Below are 20436 nucleotides of genomic sequence, written 5' to 3'. Positions count from 1 at the left end.
ACCACACACTGCAGGTGACAATCTGCCCCTGGAATGGTATATTGGTAAGTTTGATGCCGCTGGCCCACTGGGTATAACACACCTTCCCAGATTATTGGCAATGAACATAATCTTTACATGGCAAAGGTATTTTCTTGTTACAATCATTGTTGTGAAGAGTTTTAAATATAAGACACACCGATTGCCAGCTCTTGGTATTTTTATTATAGATATGGATTGTCATACAAGCTTTCAGGGGTTCAGATGTCGCTTTATTAAGCTCTCCCTGGAGACCAGCAGAAATTTGTTTGGATTTCTGCATTTTAGTTATTGCCTCTCACCAATTTGAATCTGTTTCCAAACATAAATGTGTAAATCTCACTCCGGTATAGCATAGGAAACAAGCACAAGTCCAAGTGAAACGTATTGTTGTTCTACTGATGAAAAGCGTAGAACACCCACCGAGATTTTAACATTCTAACCATCTAGTGTTCGTTGTACTATTATTATAAAATCTCAAAATGTTTCTAATCAGAGCTAGACATTAAACAAAAATATAGAAACGAGTATAGGGGCTAACTAGCTATGTCTGGGAAGGAGACTCATCGACAAAACATTAATTTCACTTATTTGCTTGGTAATTAGGTCACCTTAAAAAAGGCTGACGGGGACCAGACAATGTCTCATAAAGAGTTACAGTCCGGAGTGAATGGAGCCACTGTCCCCGGTTCATCTATTGATCCAGAGCTATAGAAAAAGTTTCTTGAAAACACATATTGTCAAGGAATAGAAGACAATTCTGTCTGCTGCGATAGCTTGAGGCTGGGCCACTAGAGTTTTATGGAACAACCTAAGTGATGCATTGTATGCAGGCTGCACATATCAATAGCAGCACTTGGGGTTGACAAGATCGCAACTAATAATGACCATGGGATCAACAACAGAACACCCAACTGTGAAAAGTGCCCTCAATGTGACCTAGACTCGTAAATAATTATTCTTTATATTAACTTGTAAATTAAAATTATTTATTTTTATTTTTCATCTTATAGTATTAAAATGTAGGGGTATCAGAGCCATGTATACCGCTTGTTGCAAATTAAAGAAATTTTAATTGTATCTCCTGGCCACATCTAGCAGCGGCAGGAATAATCTTCTGCGATAAAAATGTATTTTTAATCTTTGTTGTTAAATTACTCATATGTGATTTCCCTGAAAATTGAATGTAAAAATATATTTTACTTAAAGTATCCCTTTAATCTTATCTGCTGAGCTTGAACTCAATATTGCAACTTGACCATTGTCCATACCTGGGAACTTCTGGAAGCCGATCCTAAGACGCCAAACGTGCGACCCAAATGGCTCTAATTCGAGTCTTCGTGGAAACCTCAGCTTGTCATTATTTAAAGATACACTTAATTGTCACCTGTGTTCAAGCAGTAATATATTACCACAGTAGTGTAGAATAGGAAGGAGTTGGCTCCACACTGTGTGATCCTAAAAATCTGTCCCTTCACCCTGAGACCCTGAGATCGTGGCAAAAAACTCTGAGACTCAGGGCCAAACCCTAAGAGTTCCCAAGTATGCTATTGTCTTAATACCTAATGAGTCTGCAGGAGGTGCTTTATGTGTTGTTGTTATATAGTCATTTGTTTTAATGTATTTGCTTGTAGGTTTGGTGTTGAGTCTTGATCACTTCCTCTATTATTACATTGGGATGAACATTTGCTTGCATCCACTCCGTCGCGAATGGACTGAGTAGACAAATAATCTCACCCTATATTATTATAAAAGGTCTTGCAGTTGTATCTCCGCCACAATCAATTCTTCACTTCCACTTTACTGAGTATTATCGAGAGTAGGACCTGACTGCCCATTATCGATTCGTCCTGCTTACCAGTTGCCAGTTGGCAATTAAGAAGATCATTATTTAAATAACTCGTCCTCAGCCCGTTAAGGTGGGTTCCAAAACCCTGTTAAGGTTAGCGATACAGATAGCAGTGGACTGTGGTCTATTTGTGATTTTGATAATAAAACTCGTTCTAAACCTAAATCGCAGGCCATGGAAACCACTGCCATTTTCTATAAAGGAGGTTCTAGAACTACTTAACCCTTGAACATTCATATAACTTTAGTAGGTTGCAGCTATACATAGAAATAACTAACACAAGCAGTTTGACAACGGATAGGGTCGCTAATAACACAATTTATGTCCGTGTGTGTTTTCCCCCTTTTAATAATCCGACACGTTGCCACACTCATTAATACATACCCCAATCCCAAACCACACATTCAATCGCGCTCATTTATTAATGTTATGCAAAAAGTAAATGAATAGAGACTATTTACTGAGCCCTTTCAATTGTAGATCCACTCAGGACATCAATTAGCGCATGCCACACAATGTGTGTAAGTGGGTGCACGGTAACAGCTGTCCACTTCATGTGAAAGACATGGTTTAGATACCATGAGAAATCCGACAATCAAATCACTCAGTTATCTTCTCCAAATTAATTTTTAAAAAGACTAAACTGGTTAAAACCAAACTTGTAAGGGGACTTCGGGATACTTAAAGGGACAGCATACTTATCATTTTTCTTTATTTTTTTAATTCATTTTGGAATCCATCACTGCATGCTAATCTGTATGTGCATTCTTAAAATACTGGAGTTAGAATATGGCTTTCTGTGTTATTTTGTTCCTTACCCTGGTGACCTCTATTGAAAGGAGGGAGCATACTTAAGTATGCTTCCTGCACATGCGCTGTAGACCTCCCATTGAATATTTACCTTTAAGTTTTCTCAGCTGGGCAAAAAAAAAAGGACCCTAAATATATCCCTCCATGTGTTTTAATGTTAAATACAGTTTTCCTCCTCAGAACAAAATCACAAATATACCCCAGACTGATTTCTACTGCAAATAACGCACCAGGAAGGGAAGCAATTGCTCTGCGCCTACTGTGTGCAGCTTCTTCACTGCTCAGTGATCTGCTCCCTGCATGACACTCTGTGTACCATCTTCCTGGCTCATACACTCTAACACTATATACAAACACAAACTCAGTCCAACACTTTACACTAAAACACTTTCTAACACCATACATTTACACTCAAAGTACACTAACACACACACACACTCTAACACTGTACTTGGACACTCCACCCAGTCTAACACTGTATACTGTGTACCTAACACAATCTAACACTATACATGGACACCCCCATACACACCCACTCTAACACTGTACATTGACACCCTACACATATTTTAACCAGTGCATGTACATGCACTTGAACCAAGCATAGGCTTGGGCATGGTTAATGGCAGGCACTAAATAGTGCACCTGGTTTAAACATGTGTTTAAACATCTTTCTCACTATCATGTTTTCTCTCCATCTCGTACCTTTCTCCCTCTCCTTTTCTGTTTTCTGATTCCCGTGGTAGGAGTGCAAGGTCTGTTCAAACACACCTCTGGTTTAGTGCTCCCTCCTGGGAGTGTGCACAGCTTCAGTGCTGAGTAGAGATTGACATTATGCAGTTACACTTTAACATTTTCTGTGGGTCAGGGATTCACAATGCTTTGCAAGACATCAAAACCACAACAATCACTTTATATTTTGAACCATACACTAGCATACCTGTCTTTACTTCAGCTCGTTTCACCAACCAAATCGTGTTAGTAGTTTAGTGAACAGTAACTATCAGCAAACAAACCACTCAGTCACTTATTATTTGTGTGCGCAGACACTTGTGTGGTTTTGATTGTATATAATTTGGAACATTTTGGGGAGTTTGTTCCGGTGTCTTTGCGGCACCACCTCACCAGAAGGTGTAATACTTTTATTTAATTTGAATATTGCGCTTCACTTTTTTGTATTTTGAGTAAACCACCCATTCTTACCTGGTCTCCCTCACACCTGTCAGCCTAGCTCTTTAAGGACAATGGCCACCTGATGACATAAGTGCAGCCAATGGCTATACATTGCAACATAATGAATAGGGGGCGCTGATGGACAGCGGCCCACTGGGTGCCCGGTGTGCCAGATTGCCAGTCCATTCCTAGTAATATACCCTTACCTTCCTTGTAGATTGTAAGCTCATTTGAGCAGAGCACCCCTTCCCTTTTGTTTCTGTAACTCCAAAATGTTTAAGTAATGCGCTGCTTGTTATATCAACCTTGGCCATTGCACAGCACCATATAAATCAAAAAGTAGCGCTAAAAACTCAGCTTCAATGTAAACATATAACAAACTTAAAAGAAGCTACTAGCCTGCGAGGAAAACGACTAGTCTCATTCAAGTGCCTGTTCAGTAAACATCAGTCTACAGAATACTTGGAGAACTTTTTATCTTTTGATAACTTTTTGTTGTTTGTTTGTTTATCTTGTTATGGATTCCTCCGATTTAGCACCAAAAAGAAGCACCTCTTTTAGGATTGCCTCCTTATTAAATCTCTGGCAGATAAACTGTTTTTGTAGAATTGTGAAGACCTCTTTTTTTTCCCCCCAATACACCCTGTGCTGATCATACGTGTCTGGATTGTCCTGCCTCCTTGTTAGACACCATTGGCTGCTGCCAAAAACAACCACTGGGCAGCCTGGAGCTCTGTATATAGTCCTTGGCTGTAGTAATAGCTTCATTTAATTCAGTCCCGGCTATTCACCATCACCACAAGGGAAAGATGCGAAAGTAAACCTATGGTCTATTTTAACTTGGTCTATTCTCACCGCTCCGGGAAGAAGAGCGTAACAAGCTTACTGAAAAAAGAAACTGTTTCAAGTACCAGGTAATCCTAATAATTCAATTAAAATTTATAAGTTTCCCTAAAGTGTACTTATGGTGCAAAGTTTTTCAGATACTTAAACAACTGAAACATAATTAATTTGATTTATTGGTAAATGGCATCACCGCAATCATACAAAAAAATGTGATATGTTGTTTTTTGTATTGTATTCATTTTATACTATTTATTTGCTCGAAAGGAATAGTTTTATACTATTTGATCATTGGAATGGACATAACTAATCACAAAGGAAAATTATCAAAATACATTTCATGCTAATGTGACAAATACAGCTTTGGAAGGTTTTCTTTTCATCGTAGTAATAGTGGTTTATATATTTATATATGTTCCTACATTTTTGTTGTGTTGTCTCCTGAATACAGGGATCAGCAGACGTGAGTATGGAAGGCCTAATAAGTGGTGTGAATGTTTAAGAATAAAATTAAGTGTAGATTATTGGGATTTTTGTCTGCTACTTAACCCTATTGAGGCAAATTCATTATTAGCTGCTGTATTTTTAGGAATGATCTGAATTTCTGTGTGAAAATAGTCACACATTGCAGTGATGCAATAAAAGTTTCCTAGCGTATAATATTATCATTTCGCATGGCCCTTTAAATCTTTATCACTGGACACCCTAGGGGGTAACGTCATTGCTTTAGATACTGTTATATTGGTGTTACTTTCTGCTGGTCTTCCAAACCCTTGCATATTTAGTAATGGGCATCTTTTAATAATAATGTGACCCTAAGCAAGCCTCCTCTGATGCTCTTCTCGTGGGCCCTATAATCCTTAGCCCCCTCAAGTCACTCGTATCTGACTTCTCCACCAGAGATTCCTCACGTTCTGCGTACCGCATGATTCTGGGTTCTAGGATATGATGATAATATCCTGGCTCTCCACAATATCAGGTGGCATGTGGACCAAGAAGGAGCAACTTTGAAGAGCCTTTTGTCAACGGCTGCATGGACTTTAATAGCATGAAGCATTAAGCCTTAGTAAACCTCTTGTACCTGTTCACACGTCCCAAAGGACAGCGGCTGTGGGCCCTCTAAGGTAATGCTGGGCCCAAGGCCGCTGTCTCTTCTGCCCAGTGTTAAAGATGGCCCTGCACATAGTTTTATTTATGGCAGTAAAATAAATCTTAATGTGTTTGGTCTTTGTGGTTAGAGACCCAGCTAGAACTTTAGGTAGATTGCACTCACTTGTACTGCAGCACTGATCTCCAGGACAAGTCACTAACGTACTTCAGAACATCACAGGTTTTTAGCATCGCTTTTCGTGAACTCATGCGGACCGCTTGGGCCGTGATTGACTGAAGGCAGTGCTGAGGAGTTTTAGTGCTTGCGGGTTTGAATATGTGTCTCAAAGTTCAACCAACGTGTCAATGTATGTGTCACTCATACATCTACCTAATATTATCAGTCATCTTATTTTCAATTTGGATCACAAATCTCCACCTGCAATACCTGAAATTTGGGGAAAGAAGTGATTTTAAATATAAATACAAGGTCTTGACTAACAGTTCCGAGAAGAATTGTCTAACCAATTCTAAACAATTATTTCACGATAAATACAGCCCGTCTCAGATCACAACAAGCTTGTTTAGCTGTTCACTGCTGTAGATAAGAATTTGCATTGAGAAAACGCTGTAGAACCCGATTCTTTGGTCAGTAAGATGAGGTTACTGCTCGCTACAATTTTGGAACACAAGCAAAAGTGCTTTTGGTTCATTGAAGTGCCTCCTTATTTCATAAAGACTAAAAAGATTTTGTTTTTTCCCTTAGTAACTACACGGTTACTTTCTAATTACACTGGAAATACAGAGTTGAAATTCCATACCTATTATGGTGGTATAATGATATTAATTCATATTCATTGTTATTAATATATAATAAAATGGCAGAAAATGGTCAGGTCAACAGCCATGACAAAAAAGACTTTAGGTTTCAAAGTGAAAACATTTTTTTATTAAGCAAATAAAAAAGTTAACATTTTTGGATTTTTTTTTTTATAAGGGTTTTGCATTCTCAAGACTAAACACTGGTTCCATTCTGTTCTGGAACATTGTGATCTGGAGTTGAATGCCCCTGTTCCAGCTGTGTCATTTTTCTGCAGAAACATCCGCCATAACATACATCATTAGAATCTTGTTTAAGGTTAATTGTTCTGGATGTCATTTGCTTTGGGGAATTCTGTTTGATATTCCTGCCTTAATTAATGAGCTATGTCGGTGACAATTTTGTGTTACGATGACTAATATAAGAACATAGATGAGAAAATTGTATTATTACAGTAAACTTTGTAAAGTTAATTTATAGACCCAGAGGTTCAACGTGAAGCAAACCCCTAAAGTTCACTTTATTCTTTATTTAAAGTTTTTTTTTTGATGGCACTCCTTTTAGTTTGGATCCATTTTCTTTTATTACATCATCAGATGTACTTCCTGCTCCTTTGCCTAGAATGTGTTGGAAACATATCCCGTGGGGCTAGGGTTAGACTAATCCACAAGAACCTTAGAGGAAATTTTTTATATATTTTTTTTAAAATGTAGAAAAATTATAAAAAAAAAATTATAAAAATATTGTTTATTGTAATATGAAAAGATGATATCAGTATAACTATGATGATGTATAAATAATATATAAAATAATAATATATCAGATTTAAAATATAATTAAGGCAATATTATATTTGAAATAATTCTTTATTTTTATCAACCAAAAAAATTTAAATAAAACATTCATAATTACATAATATAGATTTAGTAGCATGGCTAATAACGAGGAGATATGCTTTATGTGTTAATTGGAAACTTTATATCTCTAAATAATTAAATTGGGGGTATCCGGTCTATAACATAAAACATATTCAGTGGAAGGGACAATAAAGTAAGCCATACAAGTGATGCTTTGTACTGAGAATAAAAAAGAAGATTATTCATGGAAAAATCACATTAGCTCTTTAATGACAGAGCAGTCTCAACATGGAGAGCCTCTGGCCATAACGGGTTTTATCATGCTATGAAGAGCCTAAAAAGTAGAATGTGTCATTTTTCAAGTTGTAAATGTTTCGAAATAGGAAGTCTGTCTTTGTGCAAATTAACTAAAATAGACATGCTTGGGTTTTTTTAGCCATCCTATTCATGTCCGCACATAGCGGAGAGTCTGTTAGAGCGTTGGTATATATATATATATATATATAGCTACATTATAAAAAGAACCAGTAAACACGTGATGTTTCTGCTAACTACGGCTTTCTGCGCTGTTTCAATACGTTGGACATTTTCTTTTAAAGACTCTGTATAACATAGAACACTGATGGGAATATCTTTGGACTGAATACGTTCAACTAAAGAAGCTTTTGTCTGTTTTGTAAATACTGTGGCGTTGTTACGTTCTGACCGGGTCGGATAATCAAAAGCCTGAGGGCTTGGTGGCCAATAGTTGTGCTTGATTAAATCTTTACTTTAATAGGTTCTGTGCTCTCACGGTGTCAGTCGGAATGATATACAGCCATCATCATAATAAAATTGCACTCTTCAGTAAGGCACAGTCCCTCAAGTAGACTACTTAATGTCATTTAGTTCTGAGTTGACTCTGTGTTTTGTTGTGATCTGTTTGTGGTCAAAAAAAACTATGGGGATCAAGTACTAAAAGACCGCGTTGGTTAATATAATAAAATATAATAAAATGGAAATATCAAAAATGAAGGTGGTCTTGTTGCGGTCTACCAATGCAATTTTTCCCAACTGCACCAGGGTTGTTATTGACTTGATCCACCAGATTATTACTATATAATATATATATATATATATATATATATATACCGGTATATATATATAAAATCTAATATAGAGAGATAGGTATAGTCTAGTTGGAATATATGCCAACAAAAAAAACTGTGATTTCTGGGTTTTAGCCACTAGTTTGGTGGGAAAAAAAAATGAGAATTATGGATTGCGATCCCTAGCAATATTCTCCCACAAGAAGAGCTGAATTGATCTTTTCTATTATATAATTGTTGTGTTTTTTCACTCACAGACTCTCGCCACTTAGCAGCCCACCACACACACGCTCACACTAAAAAAAAATCACTAGATTATATATACAAAACGGATACATGCTAGAATTTGAGTTATGAAACTCTGGCACATCTTGGCTGGTTATTGATTGTGTTGTTAAACGATTCAAAACCATTCTGTCCTTGTTAAAGTTCCTAAGTTACCTGGGGGCATGTTGAGTTGGTTGGCATCTCAATGCACCCTTATGTCCTGGTATTGAGCAGACAGTCCTTCACATTGTCTGCCTTGTTGCCTACTGGAGGCCATCAAAGTTTTTGCAAAGTGCCCCAGGGGAAAAAATCTCACTCATGACCTTGAAAAATAACAGCATAAATAGTCCTCGAACAATGGATGATTTGATTTTTTTCACTATTGCGAGAAAAGGGTGGAAAACGCGAGATATTTTATTTACATTTCTGAAAATAAATGGTTGGTTGTTGACTAGGACATATATAATTTGCTAATGTTGACAAGGTATCACAAGAGTCAATGGTATAATCAGCTATACGTTGCTGTTCAAATAAAATAAAGGAAAAAAGTGGAATTTGGAAAATGTTTTTTTAATTAGTGGATTAGTTATTATTATTGTACCCCAGAAAACAGATACACAATTGAAAGTGGATAAAAAAAAATAAGCAGCTTGTCGATGGACACGACATGGCTTAAGTTATACACCTATATAATCCATAGAGGAAGGTTGATGATGATTCTAATGTCACTCTTTTCTTCCTAACAGGGTAGCATAATATACCTCAGCCGAGGACTGAAGACTGAAGATCCATTCTGCTTTATATGCCCAGCTATCTGCATAAGATGCACCCTTGTACGCTTCCAGTTGTTTGGATAGCATGTCTGCTTCTTGGAGTTTATTGTCAAGAAGCCCAAACACAGAGTTCAGATGCCCCGCTGGCAATCAACCAGGAGCAGGTCCATCGTATTGTGCAAATGGACACCATTGAGATCGATGCTGGACCTGCCGGACCTGCCAACCTATCAGATGACAATGTTGGAAACAGGCCCTTTCGGCCCCGACCTCCGCCCTGTACCTCCCGGTCTAAAATCAGACATGCCTTCAAATACGTCACAACCATTTTGTCATGTGTCATATTTCTCGTAGGAATTGTAGGGAATACTACACTTCTTAAAATCATATACAAGAACAAATGCATGAGAAACGGTCCCAATGTTCTCATCGCTAGCCTGGCTTTGGGTGACTTATTCTACATCATAATCGCCATTCCCATCAATGTCTACAAGGTTTGTACAAGTAGATTCACGACAGCCATACTTAAAACGTGTTTTTCAATTTGCTATGTGGTTCTAAGCATCTAAAATCCAGACACTGTTTGCGGAGCGGCCATCAGTAACATTATGTTCCAAATTAAGAGCAAGTTAACGGGAGGGCAGACCCTTCATAGAGCAGGACATGGGCTGAACAGTATGAAGAACTGGTGGAACTTGGTACGGCGTGCTTAACCGTAGTGTAGGTTTAGGATGTAGCCATTAACTGCCCTATATTCTATCATTCACATGGACGTATAAGTGACATTGAGTGTTGATGTGAGTTTCTGTGATATCACGCACTACAAAAAGCTCACCCAAATAGGCCAGGAATGAAGATGCCCAAATAGACATATTTCTCCTCTTTCCTTCAAATGTCTATGCCATATGTATCATGCTAAATCTACCACCACTGGTTTCACCTGTAGGCCAAATAAATGTTTGCTTGAGGGACTGAGGTCTATGTTGGCATTGCTGGGACTCCATGTGCTTTGGTGCTCCTAGTTACTGCAGCCCTAACTAGTAAAACTCAACTGTAACAGAGAGAAAATCCGGAGTCCCTCCCTATTTATAATCAATCTCTGCATCAAATACATCAATAATAGCCAAAAAACCCAAATATGTAACAAATATGGGGCCCGATCCGTTTAATTGCTCCTTGATCCATATCTGAGAACTGAGGAGCGGTAATCAAAATACCCCCCAAATCATTTAATAACAACTTTTCGGAATCTATGTATGTTGATGTTGTTGACCACAATGCATTTTGCAATTAAAAACATATTTTTATGCACCTTCCATACTGTGTCTATATTACTTTTATTTTTGTCTTTTGCAGCTGCTGGCTGAAAACTGGCCGTTTGGCGCGCATGTGTGCAAGCTGGTTCCATTTATCCAGAAAGCATCTGTTGGAGTTACAGTTTTGAGTCTATGCGCTCTGAGTATAGACAGGTAAATGATTCTTATCCATTTGTTCCATCTGCAGATAAACCATGAAGCCGGGAATAGAGAGGGAGACTGGTCCTTATATGTGGAAGGTTAGGTTTAAAGGGATAGTTAGTAGACTGGGACTAGTTTCAGGAAGCCCATACATTAAATGTTGATGATGCGATAACCTTGGTGTGTTATCTATGCAGCTCGAGAGACCAACTTGGTCCTTCTGGAAGGGTTCATTCATAATGGGACAAAAATCCAAATAACGTCCACCGATGTGTGGATTGAAATCGCATACTAATTCTGCCAGGCTGGACCTCAGATATACCCTTCGTTATATTATCCACACATTAATGTTAATCCACTCTAGTTCTGTATTGTAACATGCGTGATTGTGACCTTGCTCCAGGTACAGAGCGGTGGCTTCCTGGAATCGGATTCAGGGCATTGGAATCCCTGTATGGAAGACAATAGAATTGACCCTGATTTGGGCTGTGGCTATCACCCTGGCTGTTCCAGAAGCGATTGCGTTTGATTTGATTAAACTGGAAGACCGGGAACAAATTATGTGGGTCTGCATGATGCCATTAAAGCAGTCATCTTACTTTTTGACGGTATGTAAGTATGCTATAGCTTGTTTCAAATAAAGCCATTGTGTTATTGGTTTTAATCCGAAGAACTCTGGAATTCTGGAGCCAGACCAATGTAACCCCAATGCTTAGATATAATGTAAGGAAGTTTTTCTTTATTAAAAGGGTGTAACATATGTGGAACAGCCTCCCAGCAGAAGGGGTAGAGATTAATACAGTGAGGGAACTCAAGCATATATTAGATAGGTAATACCGTGTTTCCCCGAAAGTAAGACAGTGTCTTACTTTCTTTTTATCCCTAAAAGCCCCACTATGTCTTACTTTCGGGGTATGTCTTATATTGGGAAAAAATTGAGAGTGATGGGAGTTATGATGTACTTTTAGAGCATAATTAGATCATGAAAAAGACATTGGAAATGGTACAGCATAACACCCATCACTCTCACACACTTACCAATCAACACACCTACCAATCCACACGTATACCAATCCACACACATATACACAAATCCACACACATATACACAAATCCACACACATATACACAAATCCACACACATATACACTAATCCACACACATATACCAATCCACACACATATACACCAATCCACACACATATACACCAATCCACACACACATACACCAATCCACACACATACACCAATCCACTCTCACTTAATGCTTTCCTACCTTTCCTTTCTTCTTTCAGCTTCTTTTCCTCCTCTTCGCTCCTCTTCTTCAGTTCTGTCTTCTTCCTGGTTCAGAGGGCACGGACAGCGGTGGGCGCGGCTTCAGTGTTGTGCGCCGGGATCTGACAAGAAACCCCGGCGCACAACAGCTGTTGCCGCGCAGATCACAAGGGAGCGGTATCGGAGGTCATTAACAGACCTCCGGCTCCCTTGAGTGATTTTAAGCCGGGTTGAACCCGGCTTAAAATCACTCAAGGGAGCCGGAGGTCTGTTAAAGACCTCCGATACCGCTCCCTTGCGAGCCTGCTCCTCCAGCGGCGGACATTACTGTCCGTCTCTGGAGGAGTGCCGGGTGCCGCAAGTTGGCAGCCCCTGATGAGCGGCACCCGGTGCGGACCGCCCCCCGTCGCGCCCCCTGGAGTGTGGCGCCCTGCTCTAAGAGGCCGGGAAGCCCCCACCAGGGCCGGCCTTAGGGGTCTGCGGCCGCACAGGGTTTAAATAAAAACATCGGGGGGTTTTTTCAACTTTATTTAACATCCTCCATGTTAAATAAAGTTAAAAAAACTTTATTTAACATGGAGGATGTTAAATAAAGTTAAAAAAAAACCCCGATGTTTTAATTTAAATCCTGTGCGGCCGCAGACACGTAAGGCCGGCCTTGGTGGGGACTTCCCGGCCCCTTAGAGTGGCGGACCCGGCAAATCCCCCGTGTTTCCCCGAAAGTAAGACATATGTCTTACTTTCGGGGTACGGCTTATATTAGCCGACCCCTCTGAAACCCCCGATACGTCTTACTATCGGGGGTGTCTTACTATCGGGGAAACACGGTAGTAGAAACAGTGGGCAGATCAGATCGGCTGAGTGGTTCTTAACTGTCATTAAATTCTATGTTTCCATCTTGCTTGTTACTACTATAAACAAAGTATGACTACGCACAGGTATTAACTTTGCATTATTGGCCTCTTCTTTGTTTCAGTTATATCAAGAAGTGAAGGTATGGTGGCTTTTTGGCTTCTATTTCTGTCTGCCTTTAGCCTGCACCGGAGTATTCTACACCATGATGTCATGCGAGATGCTGAACATGAAAAACGGGATGCGGATAGCGCTGAATGATCATATGAAGCAGGTGCGAGATCACCCTGACAATAACCAGTAATTCATTTGCCAAAAGCACCGATTACATTGAATAGACCCCTTGATCTTTTATAACTTACGCGGCCTGCTTCTTCACGCTTTTCAGAGAAGAGAAGTTGCGAAGACGGTCTTCTGCTTAGTGGTGATCTTCGCCCTCTGTTGGCTTCCTCTACATGTGAGCAGCATACTGAAGAAGACTGTGTATGACGGCACTGATCCCAACAGATGTGAACTACTAAGGTATGAGCGACAATAATCCATAAAAACAGAATGATGCCATAACATGTATGCAAAGATTTTGTCCTAAGAGTAGCTGGGAACATCCTTTGAAGGTCCTCCATTTCTGCTTCATACACACAAACTCCCAGACCCAGGGTCTTCTGGCGAGGCAGTCCTTCTACGAGACTCCTGGTCAGTTTTTTATCTCCAGATAGGTGACCAGTGTTTGGTTTTGCCTTAAGAGGCTCTTTGGGGCTACCCCTACCCATACACGAGGCTGGCCGGCTCCCTATGCTCAGCTAAACTTGCCCCCCTTGTTAAGCCACCCACAAAATAGAAAGAGCTCTGGCAGCCAGGTAGCCTACCACGGAAAGTTGGAAGGTACGTCCAGGTATTATTACATTTTCCGCATCGCTTCTTACAGTACATTGGTTCCAAAGGGTCTGACAAAACCAGAATTGACAGACTACTACGATGTTGTGCTAGGGCGATGAGGCAGGGTGGGTTGTACATGGGCAAAAGAATCACCCAAGTGTGACAAAAGGGTGCAAATAGAGGGTAAAGCCAATTGCTATTGCCCTTCCACCGCCGGATATCAAAAGTTGCTCCAGGGCCCTGGTAATAATCTTCAATGCCGGGAACATTCACGGAAAATCCAGAGAATTCTCAGGTATGGGAATTACCTATAAACCGTACAATGTCAATAGCCAAAACTACATGTCTTCTTTAACAAGTTAGCAATCAAAATGTTTACAGCCTTATAATTATTTTCTTTATTTTTTTTTAGCTTCTTTTTAGTCATGAACTACATTGGGATAAATATGGCCTCATTGAACTCCTGCATTAATCCCGTGGCTCTCTACTTTGTCAGCAGGAAATTCAAGAACTGTTTTCGGGTAAGAACGAGGCGTATTATATACACAATTTACTGGCTATAGCTAAATATTAAACCATTTAGGAGCTTCTTGCTTGAGTAACCGTATGGGTTTATTTCACAGTCCTGCCTCTGCTGCTGGTGTCACAGGCCAAGTATTACCATTACTCCAATGGACGAGAGAGGCTCTGGTGGTAAATGGAAAGCCAACGGGCATGATTTAGTCCTGGACAGAAGCAGTTCCCGTCTGACAAACAAGTACAGCTCTTCATGAGCCCAGGAACCCGAGGAGAAGACGTAAAAATGGGCCCTGTCATAGCTGCGCCTTACAGCTTGGTCCATTTATCTGATCTTTAAGGCCAGACCTAGCAAAGATTTACCAAGAGGTGATCACGAAAGTTTATACTGGAGGGAAGTCCCTACAACCCATCGCCACTTAGTAATTCTTAACGATGATGACTTTACATTAAACTGAGCTCGCTTGTGAGCTGCCTAACACTGCCACTTCAACACTTGTCATTATCTTTTCTTTTTAACTTTTGTTTACTTTTAGAAGGAATTATTCCTTTCTTTTTTTTTTTGAGTGACTGGGTCACCAAAATAACATGTTAACCAAAATGGATTGTTCAATGTAGATTTTGTTCAAACAGGGATTGAATTCCACAACTGAGCACTTACTTCATCTTTTATATAGTTTGTAAAAATAAATAAATGTCATTGTCTGATTGTGATCTGTATGCAAATATGATGTCATGTCTCGGGACAGGCGTCTCGCGGCTACAGCATTTTCTGAAAGGGGCTGAAGCTAAAACTTTAAATGGAGTCTCCACTTGGAGAGATCTTACGTTGACATTTACAGTATAACCCACAGTCTGTTTAGTGTTAGTTTTTCTATATTTTAAAGGGGCTGTTCCACCTAATCTGCTGGATTTAACATTTAACTAAACGTTGACAAACACCAGAGGTTTTTCTTTTAATATTTTTACTATATGTTTCTTAAACCAGGATTTAAGAAACCCATACCAATTATACATTTTCTTGGCAGGACAAGTAAAGCCTTCTTTAGAAATCACAGAAACATATATAACAATAAATATTAGTGATTATATAATAAAAATAGAAATAATTTTTTGGGCAGTTTTGTCTATGGAGTAGGTGACCCAATTTTTGTTCAGCAACATCTTCTGGTTACAGAGATTCCCCACATGCGTAAATTACATTTTTATAAAAAGAAACTACACCTGCCTTTGGTTCAGTACCTACCATACCACGTATGGTGTTAAATAAGACAAACAATATAGCGTGTAGGTATATAATCACATTGCACAATGTTGTGGAATATGATGGCTCCATAAAAATGAGCAGAAATACGAGAGATAAAAAAAAATTTAATCTCAGAGTTTTTGGTGCCTAATTCCGACACACAAGCTCACATATATCCTGACGACCCCATATATACATACAAAATGTATTCTTTCGCCATGTAAATAAGTTTTATGTTTGATGGCTAAGTGCACTTACATGTTCACCCGTCAATTTAAAATTTCCCAGAGTATCTTTAGAAAAAGACACAATCACACTACATTAATAAGAGGCGAAAAGTATTGTATAGAAAACCTTAAACATTCTATCAACACGCACACACACTGTGTATGTATATATCTATATATAATAATAGATATGGAAATGGTCCGATAACTCACATTATTTTGTAGTGCAGACATCTTGAAGAAATGCAGATTTTGACATGTTTTATATCAGTCTCTCTACACTGAAATGTAAACTTACTGTGCCACAAATGGGGTGTCTGGATACAAGAACCATACATTAAAGGAATGCAAAGGAATGTATTGTATCGTATTGTACTCTAGGGTTGAGCGCTCGTCGGCTCTGATCCTGCGAGACGAGAGGGCAGCGGTTTATTATATCCCCAATGCCGTGCTTTATGAAGTGCGTGATCGCTGCAAAGCAGGGAATTACGGGACGGGAACCGATCTCCCCTCCACGAGACAGATAGGCACACGTCAACTAGCAGGTTAAAATAAGCTCCTGTCAATGGGGATGAACGAGCGGTTTATATTGATTTAAATGTCCCCGCTGACTTCCTTCACAAATAATTTATTACACCAATAAATTGAATGTGTTACGCAGGCGGTCGTATCAATGTAAGAATGTGTACGGGTGGCAAATCCGGGCAGCAATATTGGAATGTAACTATTTTTTAATTCTTCCATAGTTAACAGTGTAACAAAAATATACATAAATGTAATGTAAATATTGTTATTGCATAAATAAAGGAAAATGTAATACTGATTGTTGGTGTTCTTTTCAACCCAGTCTGCACCACTCTGTTTCATTCCGATGATAGAGTGAGCATCGTTTAGGTTTAATTATAGATGGGGTTTTTAAATGCTTTAACATACTTAGCAGAGAATTAAAATTAGAAATTAATACGTTTGAGTTTACGTATGTCAAAAAAAATGATTTAGGAAATAAAAAACGGTGAAATAAATATTCCAGACACCCCCCCCCCCAAACATTTGGTTCATCTGCTTATTAGGTATGGAGTATTCTGTTACACACATTTGGTTTTTCTGATCTCTATATAATAGCTTTAACCAAAAATGGCCACGACTTTCAAAATACTTTTTTTTTTTTAAAAACATGTTTTTATCTATATTACAGAATGTTACAGTCATCATATTTACACAAATTCATAATTTAAAGGTTTTCATTCCATGGCCTCCTCTTTACGCTCCTTGAAATTTTTCATACTGGCCTGCAAAGAATGAGACAGTAATATATAACACTGCAACACATTACAATTCATTCATTCACTTCTTACAGGGGCTCGGTAGTAATAGTTTATTTTGCATTTGCTGTGTGCAATATTATAAAGCTCTTTCCTGAATTTTTGAACACGGGACTCTAATCATTCAGACCTTAGAGGCTCTTGTTTTATTAGTTAATTTAGAATCATATTTATGTGTAATTAGTTTAGGGGTACGAAGCCCAAAGAAACAGAAGAATTAGGCATTGCTGTCTTTTGGCTCACCTCAAACGTGCTGAGTACGTGCTGGCAGACATCCACGAGTTCGTTGAGTCCTCTCCTAAACGGCTCCACTGCAGGAGTCCCATCTGGGGTAACACACAAAGGGACAAACCAATGTAAGAGAGAGGGGGCATTAAGCGACAGTGCCAAATGATACGGCAGCTTCTAATCATGTTGGTTGCTCGCCTTTATTGCCATCCCCGCGTAGTGCTGATCAAATGTATAATTTATTGGCCAGGAAGTGTATACGCAAAGAACAAGGAAAGGACATGAAACATATTCTACAAATCAAAAGGTGCTTACTTCGTGTCTGGATGCGGAAATTGATTTTGCTTTCGGATGGATGAGTAATGCTGTATCCGCAGAATCCAACTTCGGGACTGCAAGCAAACAGACGCACACGTATGAGTGCTTCTAACACACAACAACATTATATTCAGTTGTAAAAGCTGCAGATTTTGGGCAAAAGCTGTAAATATACTCAAGTAAAAAAAAGTAATTAATGAATCACATATATGGTGGTAAACACAGTAAATCTAAAAGGTTTCTGCTAAAAAATAAAAAAAACAACAATTATATGAACTACGTTACGCTACACAACATGTACATGCGCAAACGGAAGCCCTTTAATTCCCCTTTAAGATTTTTCTGGATGCTTACTTCTTCATGATCATATAGCGCAGAGCATTTCCCAGAGTGTGGTCTTCTTCATGCAATACGAACGTGACGCACGAATCATCGTTTCCATTGGCCTGGACCTACGCAAAAAGCAAGATAAGAGCGCATATTCATGGTTAAAAACACATAATGTTCATTGAACACGTAAAATCGCGTCATTTGCATTGTTTGTGTATATCTGGGGACACCACTTCTACCTCCAAGGAAGTCTCCATTGCAATTATCCCACTATACATTGGATATAATGTATTTAAATCATGTATCATCTCAGATCACTAAGTGTGTGTAAATTAAAAACGGTATTTATAGAAGGCTAGAGTTGTATTTTTGAACGGACCGCAAGCTGTATGGTTGGTTCAAGCGCTTTTACAACCACAAATTATTATTTCTATTTCTCCGAACGGACTCATTTCTTTTGCTTGGATGCCTTCTAGTGGCTGATAAGAAAACCTGCATGAGATAATTCAGTCTTAACACCCCTAGGCTGACTTTCATATTCTAGGAGTTTTGGTTAATTTCCTATAATGAAATATATTAATTAGAATTAATTTATGCTATTTTACACCGAGAAGTTAATTGGTGAAAGACGACGTGGTTCTGCTATTGCATGTAATCCAGTCATCGTTGAGGAATATAGTAGTGGATTACATCTATTTATATAGCGTCAGCTATAAATACTCCAGGAAGCCAGAATAATGCAGAAAAACAGAGAGGTGCAAAACAATTCGATCTGTGTCCAGAGCAGATACCGGGGAGAAGCGGACGAAGACAGAAGAACAAGAGGCAAGAGAAGAAGCAGAGCTGCAGAAAAGGAGACGGGGACACGGAAGGGGTCGGCTGACCAGGAAGGGAGACCTTGGTCTATAACGTACCTGAAAAAGCAGGCAGAAACCCACCTGCTTGCGCTTAAACCTTATCTGTTATAACGGAAATCTTCGGCTAGGCAAGGGAGTGATCTGCTGTAATGTGAAAGCTCCATGGCTCCTGTGTGTGGCCCTAACTATGCACAAAAGGCTAGTCTGCTGTATTTAATCAGTCCAAGTGCAATAGAAGTTCTGCAGTTCCAGCAATAAGCCATGTGGGCTGTTGATAGCTATTCATGCATCTGAATACCTTACTCAGCTACATTAGTTTATTTTAGGTACACAGCTTCATTTATGAACGCGTCCCGCTGTTTCTATACACATTATTGTGACTTTTGGAGCATTTTAGGGTATTGTCATACGCCAATACTCATCGCAAGGAACATCAGTAAAGGAAAGTAGGACCAAGGGACTAAGGTTGCAAAAAGGGACAGGTGGCATGTATACGGCGCTAATGGCGCTATATAAAACAACAATAATAATAATAATGTGTGATTTAATATGTCTGGCCGCCTGGTGTGCAGAGAAAGCACGTGCACCGGATCAGCAGCAGACATACCGGTGCATTACAGCTATACACAGAATCAGTTTCTATATCCCGGCAAAAAGAGCAGGCCGGGCCCGGTGTATCCTCCGCACACATATCGCCATACAGTCTATATAACCGGCCTTACCATTTCCAGGGCTGTCTTGGTCTCGCCAGCTGCCATGCTGCTCTTAGGTTGCCGCAGAGAATATCCGTCAAAGGAACGCCGTCGCGCTAGTGACGTCAAAACAGCAAAGAATCCTGGGTACTGTAGTTCCGGAGGAAACGTCAAATCGTCAATAACCCGCAAATACTGTTTCGAGAAAGCGCGGTGTGAACCCGAGTGCTGCCCCGGTACATGTTGGTTGTGAAAACTGATAATAATCCGCAGCTGTCTGTGTATCCCCGGTGTTTCTGTCGGTTATTCACAGACCTGCGTGCTCCTGTGTTTTTATATGCATGCCATTACTGTAATCCCAATAATAACGGCACATGGCCTGGGTGTGATAGGAGTAGAAATACAATTAGAAACCTTCTATCACATGAACAAAATGTCCAAATAGGGCCAAAAATGACCCCCTTGAGAGGCGCAGACATGGCGGGCTCTTCTTTTGGTGGAGGGTCCTCTAGTGGTAGGAATGCAGACGTTTACTATTCTTTTTGGTCCTCACCAAAGGTGGCTTTTCTTCCATAAATTATCTCTTCTAATGCGTATCTAGGGAGACTGATATGAAGGACTATGATGGATTCATATCATTCTCTGTCTTTTGTG

General features: G+C 39.5%; 2 protein-coding genes across 2 annotated transcripts; one reads left to right on the top strand and one right to left on the bottom strand.

Moving 5' to 3' along the window:
* Positions 1 to 2546: 2546 nt before the first annotated feature.
* LOC128502956 (DNA-directed RNA polymerases I and III subunit RPAC2-like) lies at positions 2547 to 19927 on the bottom strand. Its single transcript, XM_053472931.1, has 6 exons — positions 19813 to 19927; positions 18258 to 18355; positions 17901 to 17977; positions 17601 to 17683; positions 17275 to 17324; positions 2547 to 2556 (listed from the first exon to the last, which is right to left on the bottom strand). The coding sequence occupies exons 1-5, from the start codon at positions 19846 to 19848 to the stop codon at positions 17277 to 17279; spliced, it is 342 nt and encodes a 113-aa protein (XP_053328906.1). The 5' UTR covers positions 19849 to 19927; the 3' UTR covers positions 2547 to 2556; positions 17275 to 17276.
* On the top strand, positions 4521 to 15257 carry LOC128502955 (endothelin receptor type B-like). The gene is made up of 8 exons (XM_053472930.1): positions 4521 to 4764; positions 9561 to 10081; positions 10944 to 11056; positions 11448 to 11652; positions 13295 to 13444; positions 13559 to 13692; positions 14459 to 14567; positions 14670 to 15257. The coding sequence occupies exons 2-8, from the start codon at positions 9617 to 9619 to the stop codon at positions 14817 to 14819; spliced, it is 1326 nt and encodes a 441-aa protein (XP_053328905.1). The 5' UTR covers positions 4521 to 4764; positions 9561 to 9616; the 3' UTR covers positions 14820 to 15257.
* Positions 19928 to 20436: the final 509 nt, after the last annotated feature.

This window comes from Spea bombifrons, chromosome 8, assembly GCF_027358695.1.
Source record: "Spea bombifrons isolate aSpeBom1 chromosome 8, aSpeBom1.2.pri, whole genome shotgun sequence".
Classification (NCBI taxonomy): domain Eukaryota; kingdom Metazoa; phylum Chordata; class Amphibia; order Anura; family Pelobatidae; genus Spea; species Spea bombifrons.
This window is presented reverse-complemented; position numbering and strand designations above follow the sequence as displayed.

What these genes read in the sequence shown, in the direction of transcription:
- LOC128502955 (XM_053472930.1), top strand. Translation starts at nt 9,617, where the DNA reads ATGCCCAGCTATCTGCATAAGATGCACCCTTGTACGCTTCCAGTTGTT. An exon ending in AGTCATCTTACTTTTTGACG is followed by an intron (nt 11,653 to 13,294) that starts GTATGTAAGTAT and finishes TCTTTGTTTCAG; the next exon opens with TTATATCAAGAAGTGAAGGT. An exon ending in AACAGATGTGAACTACTAAG is followed by an intron (nt 13,693 to 14,458) that starts GTATGAGCGACA and finishes ATTTTTTTTTAG; the next exon opens with CTTCTTTTTAGTCATGAACT.
- LOC128502956 (XM_053472931.1), bottom strand. Translation starts at nt 19,848, where the DNA reads ATGGCAGCTGGCGAGACCAAGACAGCCCTGGAAATG. An exon ending in CGCTATATGATCATGAAGAA is followed by an intron (nt 17,978 to 18,257) that starts GTAAGCATCCAG and finishes GTTTGCTTGCAG; the next exon opens with TCCCGAAGTTGGATTCTGCG. An exon ending in TTTCCGCATCCAGACACGAA is followed by an intron (nt 17,684 to 17,900) that starts GTAAGCACCTTT and finishes GTGTTACCCCAG; the next exon opens with ATGGGACTCCTGCAGTGGAG.